The sequence below is a fragment of the Petaurus breviceps genome, unplaced genomic scaffold, assembly GCF_028583685.1.
Source record: "Petaurus breviceps papuanus isolate PSGF00001 unplaced genomic scaffold, PetGlider_PUasm1.0 90625, whole genome shotgun sequence".
In the NCBI taxonomy this organism is placed as follows: Eukaryota; Metazoa; Chordata; class Mammalia; order Diprotodontia; family Petauridae; genus Petaurus; species Petaurus breviceps.
Window position 1 is genome coordinate 4021467 of NW_027187289.1, and position 13254 is coordinate 4034720.

General features: G+C 35.9%; 1 protein-coding gene across 4 annotated transcripts in view; it reads left to right on the top strand.

Annotated features, from left to right (window-relative positions):
- The window catches only part of PCCA (propionyl-CoA carboxylase subunit alpha), a 550597-nt gene that overhangs the window by 174948 nt on the left and 362395 nt on the right, over positions 1-13254 (top strand). For all 4 annotated transcript variants that reach the window (XR_011163584.1, XR_011163585.1, XM_069064183.1 and 1 more), the window contains one exon: positions 12302-12338. Coding sequence is in view for 2 of the 4 variants with exons in the window: in XM_069064183.1 (XP_068920284.1) it covers positions 12302-12338 (37 nt within the window). In the remaining 2 variants the exon portion in view is untranslated. The remainder of the gene's footprint in view (positions 1-12301; positions 12339-13254) is intronic.

A 13254-nucleotide genomic window follows, 5' to 3' on the forward strand; every position in this document is an offset into this window, starting at 1 on the left:
ATACACCTCCCTGCCACCACTATAGCATCCTTCATCCCTCATCACTTCATGCTTTGATTATTATAATAATCTGCTTCAAGCCTATAATATAATCTATTATCTTTGCTTTGCTTTGTAGAATGATTAACTTAAATTATTTCATTTTAACCTTACAACAACCTTAAAATAACCCTATTATAAACTTCAGTTCCTCAACCCATTCACCTCCCATGAACTACTCTTCCATCCAACCTCAGCCACACACAAAAGTGGTTATATCCTTGATTTTGCCTTCACACACAAATATACCACTTCTATATTTAAGAATTACAAAACGCCCTATCCTCCTATAATTCTTTGGCTTTTCACCTCTTACTTTGCCTTCCCTTATAAGATCTTAACTCTTTATTAGTACAATAACCTCTAATCCCTTCACTTCTAATTTCTCTCCCAATTCTTCTCCCCTGCATTTGTCAGTTTCTCTTCTTTTCCTCATCTTAATCCCTTGGTGAACCAGTTAAACTCTATACTGTTCTCTCTTGAATCCTTTCTTTCCTCATCATATCTCCCATTATACTTAACCAAGTGTCAGCCTTGGATAAGTCCAGTCATTTGTCGTCCTTACCTCTACATGTGTTGATATGTGAAGGTGAAGAAAATTACACAACCCTTCTAAGTGGGTCCACTACAAATTTGTTATATAACTTCATCTGGGCCCTCACTGCTGCTAGGTAATCCTGCTATACTTGACCCTTATCAACTCATTATCCTATTCCCCACAGCAGCCCTTCTAAACCTCCTTAAACTCCCCTCCCCACTTTTAGCTGAGGATTTTGTCTCATAGTTTACAGAGGAAAGTGAGACCATTCTCTGTGAACTCCCTCCTCTCTGTTCTTTTTCATCTTCTATCACTCAAATGCTTTTTCACATGATGAAGTGGTTTTACTCCTTACCAAAGTAAACCCTAGCAAATTTCCCCCTCTGTCATCCCTTCTCTTTCCCTTATTTTCAGTCTCTCCCTTTTTAGTGACTTATTTCTTACTGCCTACAAGCGTGCCTATGTCTTCCATAGCCAGATTACTTGTTCCTTTTATTTACCCATTGTCCTACATGTCTTCTGACCCTTGTAGTTAAATTCCTCTAAAAGACCATCTACAATAGGTGCCTCCACATCCTTGCCTTTAATTCTCTTAACCCCTTTACATTTTTCTGGCTTCAGACCTTACCATTATTCCTCCTAAGGTGTTGTTTTTTTTTTTTTTGAAAGTTACCAATAGTCTCTTTGTTGCTAAATCCAGTGGTCTTTTCTCAATCCTTATTGGCCTTGACCTCTCTGCAGCATTTGACACTATTGATCACTCTTCTCCTTGATACTCTGTTCTCTGTAGGCTTTAGGGATACCACTCTCTATTGGTTCTCCTAATTATCTGACTGGTCCTTGTCAATCTTCATTGCTGAATCCTTTTCTAGATTATGCCTTCTAACGGTAGGTATCTCTCAGAGTTCTGTTCTGGGCCTTCTTTTCTCCTTCCACACTACTCCACTGGGTGATCTCATCATCTTCCATGGATTTAATTACTGTCTCTGTGCTCCTGAGTCTCCCATCTACCTATCCTACCCCAACTAGTCTTTCCTGGTCTCCAGTGTTGCATCTCCAAGTGCCTTTTAGGCATTTTGAACCTGGATGTGCAGTAGGCATCTTAAACTCAACAAGTCCAAAATAGAACTCATTATCTTTCCTTCTAAAATGTTCTACCACTCCTAGTTTCCTTATTATTGTAGAAGGCAACAGCATGCTTCTAGTCCCTCACCATTGTAGCTTGACTACTTGCTATCTTTCACCATGCCCCCACATCCAGTTTGTTGAAAAAGGCCTTGTCAATTCTACCTTTGCAGCATCTTTCAAATACTACACTTTCTCCCTGCCACCATTGTAGTGCAGTCCTTCATCATTTCATGCTTTGATTATTAGAATAGTCTGCTGCTTCAAGTCTCTCCCCACTCCATTCTCACACCTATTCAGCCCCAATAGTGATTTTATAAAATTCAGGTCTGATGTCATCTGATCACCCTTATTAAAATCCATTGACTTTATATCTAGTGACTTCTTGTATCAAATAAAAAAAATGTTCTTTTTGGTATTCAAAGTCTTTTATAACCTAACCCTCTCTTACCTTTCCAGTCTTCTTACTCCACAATTTGTACTCTTTGAGCCAGTGTCACTGGACTCTGGCTGTTTTATGAACAGAATATGCCCTCTCTTGACTCTGGGCTTTTTCTTTGGCTCTCCTCCATGCTTGCAATGTTCTCTCTCCTTTGTTCTAACTACAGATCCTCCCTTGTTTCCTTTTAAGTCCCAGATACCTTTCTATATGAAGATTTCCCCTACCCCTCTTAATTCCAATGCTTTTACTCTGTTGATTTTTCCCCTATTTATGTTTTATATAGCTTGCTTTGTGTGTTTTTGCTTATATGTTGTCTCTCCTATTAGATTGTGAGCTCCTTGAGGACAAGGACTGGCTTTTTCCTCTTTTTGTATCCCCTGCACTCAGCATAGTGCCTGTCACATAGTAAATAGGTACTATTTGTCCTCTAATGTTACTAAATGTCTGTTGATAGACTGATATTTATTGATTGATTTTCTGGTTTTTGTTTCAGCAAGTAGATGAACAAAGAGGAGCTAATTCAACTGAATTAGGAGTTGGAGATTGCAAATGTGAGTGAAGGGTTTTGAACTTGGAAGGAAGGGTTTGAATTTTTATTGGAGAAATTTGAAATGAAGGAAAAGTTGAGAGAAAACAATTTCCAGGTCCAAATTTTTATCTTTGAATCACATGGGGAAAAAGGAGTAGGGAAGTAAGATGACTTAATAAGAGAGTGAAATTGTAAAAGTTATTACAGGGTTATAGTCTTACAAGGAGAAATAGATTGAATTTTGGAAGGACGAATTTTGGAGAAGATGAGGAAGAGCTAAAAGTAAGAAATTTGAATGGAGGCAAAAGGAGAACCTAATCTGAATGATAAAATGGAATGTTTCCTATTTCTTAGCAGAGAGATGATTGATTATTTAAAATTCATTATGATACATAATATTTTCACAAAACAGAAAGGTATTTATGTTAAAATATTTATAGAGATACAGACTTGGAGAAGACAGAAGGGAAAGTTGTTGGGAAAGTCAGGTAATTAAGAAAAGTTAAATAAGACAAACCTGTAAATAAAACAAATTAACAAAAGAGACAAGAGCATAGTGAGAGAAAGGAATGGAATTTGGGAGTGACTTTCAAGTGTTTCAGAGAAAGAAAAGGAGTTTTGATGTTGCTGTCAAGTTGTTGAGGTGAAAAAAGGTTATAAAACATGACTGAGAGGCGAGTTGTAAATACCCATAAGCACTTTGAAAAATAATTCTGAAGGTCTCATTCAGTATGGAGAATGGCATCAATTTTGTTATGATTTATATTAAATGTGCAAGTTTTGTGTTCTGTCACAGACACGTGATTGCTATTTCTATTCAATATAGTCTCCCTCCTGGAAGAGAAGTTGGTGGTGCCCACAGGTTATCAGGGATATTTAATTGTTTCTTTTAAAAATACAAATAGATAAACTAGAAACAGAGTTTTAGGGGGAAAAAGATTAAAATAACAAATGAAGTTTACCAAAGGGAAATTTGACCTCTCTCAGGAGTACTGAGCTAAATGATCACTTGTCTTGCCTGTAATTGAAAAGTAGATCTTCAAAAACTGCTAGGAGACCTATCATTTAGTAAGGACCATAGGAAGAAGAGAAGAATTGAGTTGATCAATGAGGGTTATCAGTTTTTTTTTGTTACTTCAATACTAAAAATTCCCAAGGCTCATGTCTATATCAGAGAATCCCCCCAAATTTGCCAAAAAGAATGGTTGCTACCATTTCTGTTTGTTTATATCTGTATGAATGATACTATTAAACTTAGAGAGTATTATCAAAGATTAAAATTTTGAGCAAGAAACTGAATACCATTGGACACAGATGGTAATTTTTTTATTTCCCCCCATTAATAAGTATGAGAAGTAAAAGGAAAACCTGATCTTCTTTAAGAAGTGAGCAGTTGATTAAGAAAATAGTGTCTAGAAATGATATTTGGATTTCTTGATTTTAACTTAAGATATAGAAACAAGAAACTCTCAGCCAGAGATCACTGACAGGTATCCAAGAATGTATTTGCCTACTTACATACTCTTTGACCTGGAGATATGCACTAAAGAGGTCAGATGTAAACATAAATGCCCAGTTTACACCAACATATTTTTAGTAACAATTTGGTAGTAGCAAAGAACTGGAAATAGTAGATACCCATTGATTGCCTCCCATCCTGACTTGTATTTAACCACTTTTGTATACATTTATGTTTGTTCACTTTATATTTATGATATATATGTACATGCATAAATATTAAACGAATCAGGTTGTGTGTCCACATTTTAATTTCTCTCAGGCTGGCCACAGACATTGCATAGGAGTTATGGTCCAGAACTAGGGCCCCCCGACCCTGAGGCCATTTCAGAACTGTGTAGGTTTGAGGCTTGTGAAGCCCAGTTTTACATATCTTTTCAGTGGGGGCTGATACCTTGCCATTATCATTTAACTAGGAACTGAGGAAATACTTGTTCTATCAGACCACCCTTCAACCTTCCCAGACTACTCCCAGCTTTGGGCTGTCTAGGCAGAAGAATCTTGCTCCACCCAAGCCTGAGGGGCTTCTAATGCAATCTCATCTTCAGTTATGTCCTTCTGAAGGAGAGACTGAACTTTGGAAGGGTTAGGGACTTGGGGGAGGGGGCATAGAAACTCTTGAGTCTCAAAGATACTAAGATTTAAAATCATTTTTAATCCACATGCACGTGTATATGGATACATGTACAATTCACTGAAAGACATACTTTTCTCCTTCATTATTATAACCTCCTTGAGAAATGAGATGCTTTCTTTTTTTGTATTTGTTTCCTCAGTTCCCAGCAGTGTTTGGCACAGAGTAGGTACTTAATAAATACTTGTTTTAGTTGATTAATAATAAGAGGAACATAGAAGGTCTTGGGAAAACTTACATGAACAGATGCAATGTGAAGTCTTTATTATAATTAGAACTAGAAAAATGATATATAGTCATTACAACAAAATATGTGGAAAGAACAACTGAGTATATATGAGGGTCTTGAGGTTTTGGGGTACGTGAGACCCCAAAATACCAACATGTTGGGTCATGCTGAATGAATTCAACTCAAGCCTTCTCTCAGCCAAAGACAAGCAAAATTTATTAAAGATTCACCATAATGGGTAGACTCTTACAAAGTTTAAATATTTGTGACACTTGTATTGACAAGCAGGCCAGAGCAAAGTGACACAGAATGAGTGTGTGCCAGATTGACTCTCAGTACCTTCATGGAGGCAAGATGGATCTTATATACAGAAAGACTGTGGGAGGGATCTAGGGGTGGTTTGGGGAGGGTCTTGAGGAGGAGTCTAAGGTGGATCATAGGGGACTGAGGTCAGACTCCTGGAATGGGATTAAGGGTGGGAAATAGCTGAAGGCTACCTGGAGGTGACAGACAGTGGAGGGCTAGGCTAGTTTAAGGGTAACAGATTTGAATATAGATATTTTGATAGGATCAAGGGTGGGAAACAGCTAGACCATGGAGGGCTAAGCTAGGTTAAAAGTAAAAGAGATTTGGGCCTAGGTAATGAAAGGCTTATGGCCTCAGACAAATGCCTCATCATGTGGGAAGATTCTAGGGGGTTCCCAGAGCCTAAACTCCATCATTGAGAGGAATAATAATGGGAGGAATAAACCTTAAGATTATAAGGTTGCAGGGCTTCCAGGTGGCCCAGTGAATAAGAGCCCTGCCCCAGTGTCTGGAGACCTGGGATCTGTCCAGCCTCAGATACTTAACACCCACACAAAATAACTGGCTGTGTAACCTTGAGCAAGTTACTTAACCCGATTGCTTTAAAAAAAAAAAAAGATTATAAGGTTGCAAATCTCAATTATTAGTAGCTTGGCTGTAACCTGTTAAATTGTCAGGGGGTAGTGGTGTTAGTTTTTAAGGGAAGATAATGAGTTCTTTTGGGGAAATATTAAGTTTGAGAAACCTATGAAACAATGAATTTCAAAGGTCCAATGGGCAGTTCAGTCAAGATTATGAAGAGAGCAAAGTGAAATTAGCATTTGGGTGATAGGCTGGAAATACTGGTATTGATTGGGTTACTAAAGATTGTCATGAAGATGTAGACTAATTTCAGGAAGTGTGAGGTAGAGGGAGATTTGGAACAGCAAGATTTTTATGCTCAGAGAGGGGAATTTCAGAGTTAAGAATTGGAGGTAGCACAAGGATTGTTACTTTTGAGAACTAAGGCGTATCCATGTAGGTTACTGACACAGTGAATTGGCAGATTTTGCAAGTTTAGGAAGTTGAAGAATTGGGAGACTGATTTGTTTGAATATGCCCTTCACTTGTTTTGGGGGGAGGGCAGTTGGGGTTCAGTGACTTGCCCAAGGTCACAAGGCTAGTATTAAGTGTCTGAGTCCAAATTTGAACTCAGATCCTCCTGACTCCAGGGCCGGTGTTCTATTCAGCTGTATCACCTAGCCTCCCCTAGCCCTTTACTTTTTATGTTGTATGAAGATCTCTCATTGGAGAGAAGTACTGAACCAGATACTCAATTCCTTGAAAAAGGCCAGAGGGGCCTTGATAGGTCACTGAACAAGGATCTGAAACAGAAAATCAAGTCAGATAAGCTGTGGCTGCTTTTGGTTCTCCTTTCTTCAGCCATTATCTGTCCTGAGCCCATGTAGTTACACATTATACTTGATACCCTCCCTGTGAGCAGACAGGAAACACCAGGATTGGTTTGATCTCTGATTTTATCCTTGAAATAGCCTCCACTTTTAAGCCACGTCAGTCCTTATGCCTCTGAATCTTTGGGACTCTTCATTGATTGAAGAAGGTGACAAAGGGAGATGGTCCAGTTCTGTTTTTATGCGCATGGCACCACATATGGGGTCTTAGCCTGTATGAATTTAGAGTATTCTTTATCATATAGAGTCATACAGAGCCCTAAAAGATAGACTTCTTTTAGAGCAAGGTCATTGAACAAATCAAAAGTAAAACAAGCAAAAGCATTAATTTATAGTATGTAACAACTGCAAACATTTCTTTTAGTGTCTCTATGTTGAAGCATACTTCTTGCCATTCTTTTGTACTTTTGATCAGAACTTGTGACTAATTTATTTATTTGGCTGCTCCTTTGCTTCCCAATGTACTGTGTGGGGGGCATGAGTGAGGGAACATTTGTCACTGGAAAGGATGACTCTAGATGTCAGGCCAGGCAGACTATGATGGAGATTAAGGCTATTTTATGATTGAGCAGGTGTTTCACAGGACTCAATGGATATGGAAAGAAGAGGAGGAAAAGGTATTAGTAGATGGATTTGAGAGACTGGAGAGGGGGGAGTTACCCATAGAAGAGCAATGACTCTGAACAACAAGGAGGTACAGACTTGTTAAATATGGGTACAAAGTTGGTTGGAACCTTTACCTTCCACAATCTTGGTGAATGGGTGGGAAAAGCAATGAATTATTAAATGAAGAACTAAGTTTAAAAGGTTAGTTTCCATATTTAATCCATTTCTTTAAGAATGACTTTTTTAAAGGGAAAAGGACTTATTTAGTAGGAATGTTCTTTTTTGTGTTGGCTAATTATTGGAAATTGAAGGGATACCCATCAATTGGGGAATGGCTAAACAAGCTATGGTATATAATTATGAAGGAATATTACAGCCCTATAAGAAATGACAAATAGGCTGATTTCAGAAAATCCTGGAAAGATTTACATGAACTGATACAAAGTGAGGTGAGCAGAACTGGAACAATATCATATACAGTAACAGCAATATTGTCCAATGAAGAATTATGAATGACTTAGCTGTTCTTAGCAATACAGTGATCCAAGACAGTCCCAAAGTACTCATGGTGAAACATGCTATCCACCTCCAGAGAAAGAATTTACATTGTCTGAATACAGACTGAAGTGTGCCCTCCCTTCCTTCCTTCCTTCCTTCCTTCCTTCCTTCCTTCCTTCCTTCCTTCCTTCCTTCCTTCCTTCCTTCCTTCCTTCCTTCCTTCCTTCCTTCCTTCCTTCCTTCCTTCCTTCCTTCCTTCCTTCCTCCCTCCCTCCCTCCCTCTCCCTTCCTTCCTTCCTTCTTCTCCCTTTATCTTCTTATACAAAATGACTAATATGGAAATGTTTTACATGATTGCACATGTAATAATAATTATAATAACAACAAAAAACCCCAAAAGACCTTTTTGTCCTTATGTCTGGAAATGCTATTTTTTAGAGCCAAGAAATATTACCTCTTGATATAGTCAGTTTTACTAAAGAGAAAATTTTTAATATGCTTTCACAGAATGGCATTGAACAAGGAAATTAATTTAGGTAATATTGTAATTTTTATTTTATTGACTGTGCTTAGCTATGAGCAATTAATATTTGCTTGACTTTTTAGGTCTCTATTTCTGCCAAGTGTTTTGTAGTTGTATTCATATACTGTTTGTGATTTGGTAGGAAGATTCCCAAATATTTAATAAATTTTGTAGTCATTTTGAATGGATTTTCTCTTTGTACTTCTCCTTTGGTGGCTTTTCTTCATTTTAATCAGAAATACTGATTATATGTATATAGATTTATTTTATGTCCTCCAAATTTGTGGAAATTATTATTTCAGTTAATTTTAGTTGACTCTCTAGGGTTTTCTAAGTAAAAACCATCACACTTCTGAAACTTGCAATTGGCACCTTTACCAGGACTCCATTGTAATAACTCAAATACATACTTGTTCATAAAACTAAATCTAGTGGGTTGTTTTTTTTTTCTCTTGTGTTCTTCATCCTTGACTTCTCAGGTTTGATACATTGAATGATTGTTAAATGGGTGTTGAGTGGCTGAATATGCCATTTGAATATCCTATTTTTTGATGCTTTAAACAGTATGCCCTAGACTTTTCTTTTTCCCCTTTTCCTCTTTATTTACTGTCTCTTTTGCTAATTTTATCTACTGCTATGGCTTCATTTAACATCTTTATGTAGATTCTTCTCAGATTTATATCACTGTACCTCACTTCTTACCAGACCTCTAGTTGTAAATAACCAACATATCTACATGAATGTACTATCACCTCAAATTCAGCACATCTAAAACAGAATTTATCTTCCCTCTTAAATATATCCCTTCCCTGTGCTTTCTGTTAATGACATCATTATCTTCTCATTATTGTTACCTTGAGACAGTATTATATAAACTACATATGATATCCTATCAACTTTTTTTTTCCTTGCAAAACTCTCATTTTTTTTCTAAAGGAATTGCTTCTTGACACACCTCCTTGTCTCATGCAAATGAAAATGATTAAAACAAACAAACAAACAAACAAACAAACAAGCATAAAAGTTTAAAATTACTCATGGCAGATTTCATTTTATAGATTTGGTCACATGTTCTAACCTGTTAGAACCTCTTGATTCCTGTCTTCTAGTATCTTAGCCATCCCAGCTGACTATATTCTTTTCAAATTTGATAAACATTCTAGCTATGTCTTCAGTTAAGTAATTGATAAAAATGTTAGACAGCACAAGGCTAAGTATGCATCCCTAAGAAATTTCAGTGGAGAGTCCCATCCAATTTGTCATTGAACCATTAATGACTACAATTTGGTTGACAACCATTGTACCAATTCTGATTTCCTGGAACTATACTGTTATCTCTCCTTGGTTTCCTCCTTTGGTTCACATTGTTCCCAAGTATCACTTGACTTGCTCAGATACTTTGTTTATGTACAGTTTATGTTGTTTTTGTTTTTTTAATAATCAGTACTCATTTAATTATTTGGCAAATACCAATTGTGTTATTTTTAAAGGTATATTGATTTCAAAATGGTTTTGAAATTATTTTCATAAATAATTTTGTAAGGTTTGGGGGACATTCCAATAACAGGCAGTTATGCCATTTCTTTTGGGAGATAATACTACTTTTTAACCCCAGTAACAGGAGTAATTAAAAATGTTCTGAAAATACAAGTTGATATTTGAAAATTATTAAAGTTTACTTTCTTAGCAAGTTTACTTTCTCAAAATAGCCCAGCACATTTAATGTCATTATAAGTAAACCAATAATATAAGAAATTTACCAAAAAATGAATTTTAAAGTTCATGTAATTTTGTTATTCTTTTGCGTTATTTTAGGAAAACATTCATTTCAGTGTTTTAAAGAAATTTATTAATATAAATTGTCATGTTTTAGGTGTTGTTACTTGTGTCAACTAAGATATTTAAAAAGTTAAATTTTATAGAAAGATGTTTACAAATTTTGTATATCTAATTTTCTTTTTTTCTTTCTTGAATTCTGTTTTGCAATTATACCATTAATTTGCAAGAGAAAAGAAATGTAAAAGTTTCCTCCTTGGCTTACAGTGCTGGCTCTTCATCAGTCATCACTCTTCCTGCATTTTGTTCTAGAGGCTCTAATTGTCTGCATTTGGCAGGTTTAACACTTCCTGACAGAGAGGCTATTAAGGGGAAGTATTCTCGCATAACTGTCACTGGCTGGAACAAAGAACCTTCAAACTCAATGTGTGGAAACCACTAACATTCTTAAATGACCCTTTTCATGCATTTTTATCCCTTCAAGCTAAATTTTGGAGAGTGCCTGGTTAGGGGAAAACAGTGAGGTATAATAAAACAGTAAACCTTGATTTTTTTTTGGAAGGGGATGATGGGTGGGTGGTTAGGAGTGAGTGAGTGTGTGTGTGTGTGTGTGTGTGTGTGTGTGTGTGTGTGAGAGAGAGAGAGAGAGAGAGAGAGAGAGAGAGAGAGAGAGAGAGAGAGAGAGAGAGAGAGAGTGTGTGTGTGTGTAGATTTATCTCTGACTTGAAAACAATTGTTATTTGGAAAATCTCATTAGCAGACCTGACTGCTTGGAGTAAAAAGACTTAAAACTGATGTTGCTTTCAGGACTGCTTTGAACTTAACAAGCATCTATTTGTGGAGCAGACTAGCTAATGAAAGGAAATTAAATTTTCTGACAACTTCCCCTGCCAGCCTCCTTATTCTTTAGTGGCTGTTATTAGGTACTGAAGACTTTAAAAAGGATTTTGTTTTATTCTTAGACATGAATGAACCAGATATGACCATTTTCTCCTGTTTTTAAAAGTAAAATAAAATAAAAATTTGATGTAGTTGTTTTTTAAAAAAAAAATGGTTTAAAAAAGATCAGGTTTCCATGTAATGTTCCTGTCAACTCCCAAAATTGCCTACAGGTGTTTTTTTTAGTCTAACATTTGTATATTTGAATATATTATTAAATTTTAACAGATTTAGAGAGTTGTTAGATTTGATCCATGATAGTGTTGTCATTAGGATTTCTGCCTTGCTTTACTGAAAATATATCTGTCATGTTAATGTTGGCCTTATATGATAGTATTTGATACTTGAGAATCCCCTTATGTGCATATTTATAATATACTTACTAATTTTTAGGGGACCAGTGCTTTTTAGCCCCTGAAATTAAATAATAACAGCTCTTCTAGTGGAAAATAACTAGAAATTAATTGTGTTTTGTAAAGTTCCCCCCTACACGTACCCTTTTCCTTTTAATTAATTTTTTCCTTCTCAGTATGGTATGAAGCCAGGTATTCACATGCTACAATAAGAAATGAATACCAAAGACTAGCTGCATCTAAAAAGAGGGAAAGAGTATGCTTTGGGAAATTTGAGAAAACATTAGTTGCGTTTCTGACAACAGATAATATATTAGAAATTTTATTTTTAATTTCTAGATAATCTGTTGTGTGCTCCTCCCAAACAATAGAGGATCACCTCCCCCTGCTGACAACATCGAGGAAAACATGACCCAGAAATACCGGAGAGGACAGAAACAAGCTGCCTGTAGACAAGCTTTAATGATCCGATTTATGAATCATTATTGATTGTAAACTTCTAAATTCTGCCATTAAATTCCTGCAAGTGCACTCAGTCATTTAGTAATTCTGGTAGTGCTTTCTTTCAGCTGATTTCAAACTGCTTTGAGTTTCTCAATATAATAATGATGAGGTAGAATTTACATTCCACTTATGGTATTAATTTTACATTCCTCTGAACGAAAAGGGTCAGAAGGTTGTAAAATTGAACATTAAATGAATTTGAGGAGACAGTAGTGCAATATATGACTGCCCTAAGGACATTGTGCAATGGCTGATGGGATTAACATTGAGTCTCATTTCCTGCTTTTACAGGATGCAGATGAAGCTGTCAGAATTGCAAGGGAAATTGGTAAGTCCTTAAATTAGCTATGGTGGGATTTGCATGCTTCTCAGTAGACATGGTTGACTAAATTAAATATATTATAAGTAATCCCTATAGAACAAATAGTGGTTTAATACTTTTAAGTTCTTTTATTACTTTTCTGAGAGACTATCTAATAATTAACAACATTTTCTCAATATACTGAACTTGAAAAGAGAATTTTACTCTGATTTTTTCCCCTCAATATAAGATGTAATCATTAGGTAATTAAAACAGGAATTAAAAATATTTTTGATATCGGATATAATATTAATTCCTACAACCACAGATGAAGGACAGTCTAGTAAGAAACCAATATAATCATGATGAAAAATAAGAATTTGAATATATTACAGTTTATCCGTTGACTGATTTTTAATTTTATTACTTTGAAGTTCTTTTGCTGAACATATTGTAAAGTATGGATTTTAATGTCTATCACTTTACTTAATCCTAGAGTCATTGTAATAAAAAGGAGTTAATATTTCAGGGTATAATTCAATTTCAAACAAACATGTCCTGAATGTACAAGAATGCATTCTCAGTATGTTTTGTTTTTTTTTAAAGAAATCTGTATACAGTACTATAATTGTATTGTTTGGCAAAAAGATCCTCAAAAGTCCCATCGTGTGTGTGTGTGTGTGTGTGTGTGTGTGTATGTGTATGTATGTATGCATGTGTGTGTGTTTAGTTTGCAGGCAAGAGGCTGGTAGATCTAGGCTGCTGTACAATGACCTCCTTAGTTCTTAGGCCTTCAGCTTGGGTTTGGGTCTTTACAAACACTTTTAAGTTATTGTTAGACCCTTGCCTAGGATGGGAGTGGAAATGTAAGGGGTCTGAGCCAGTTATTAGTGTCCTGAAACTGTCCTAGTGGAATAGTTAAGAATTTAAAAAATTTTTGAGC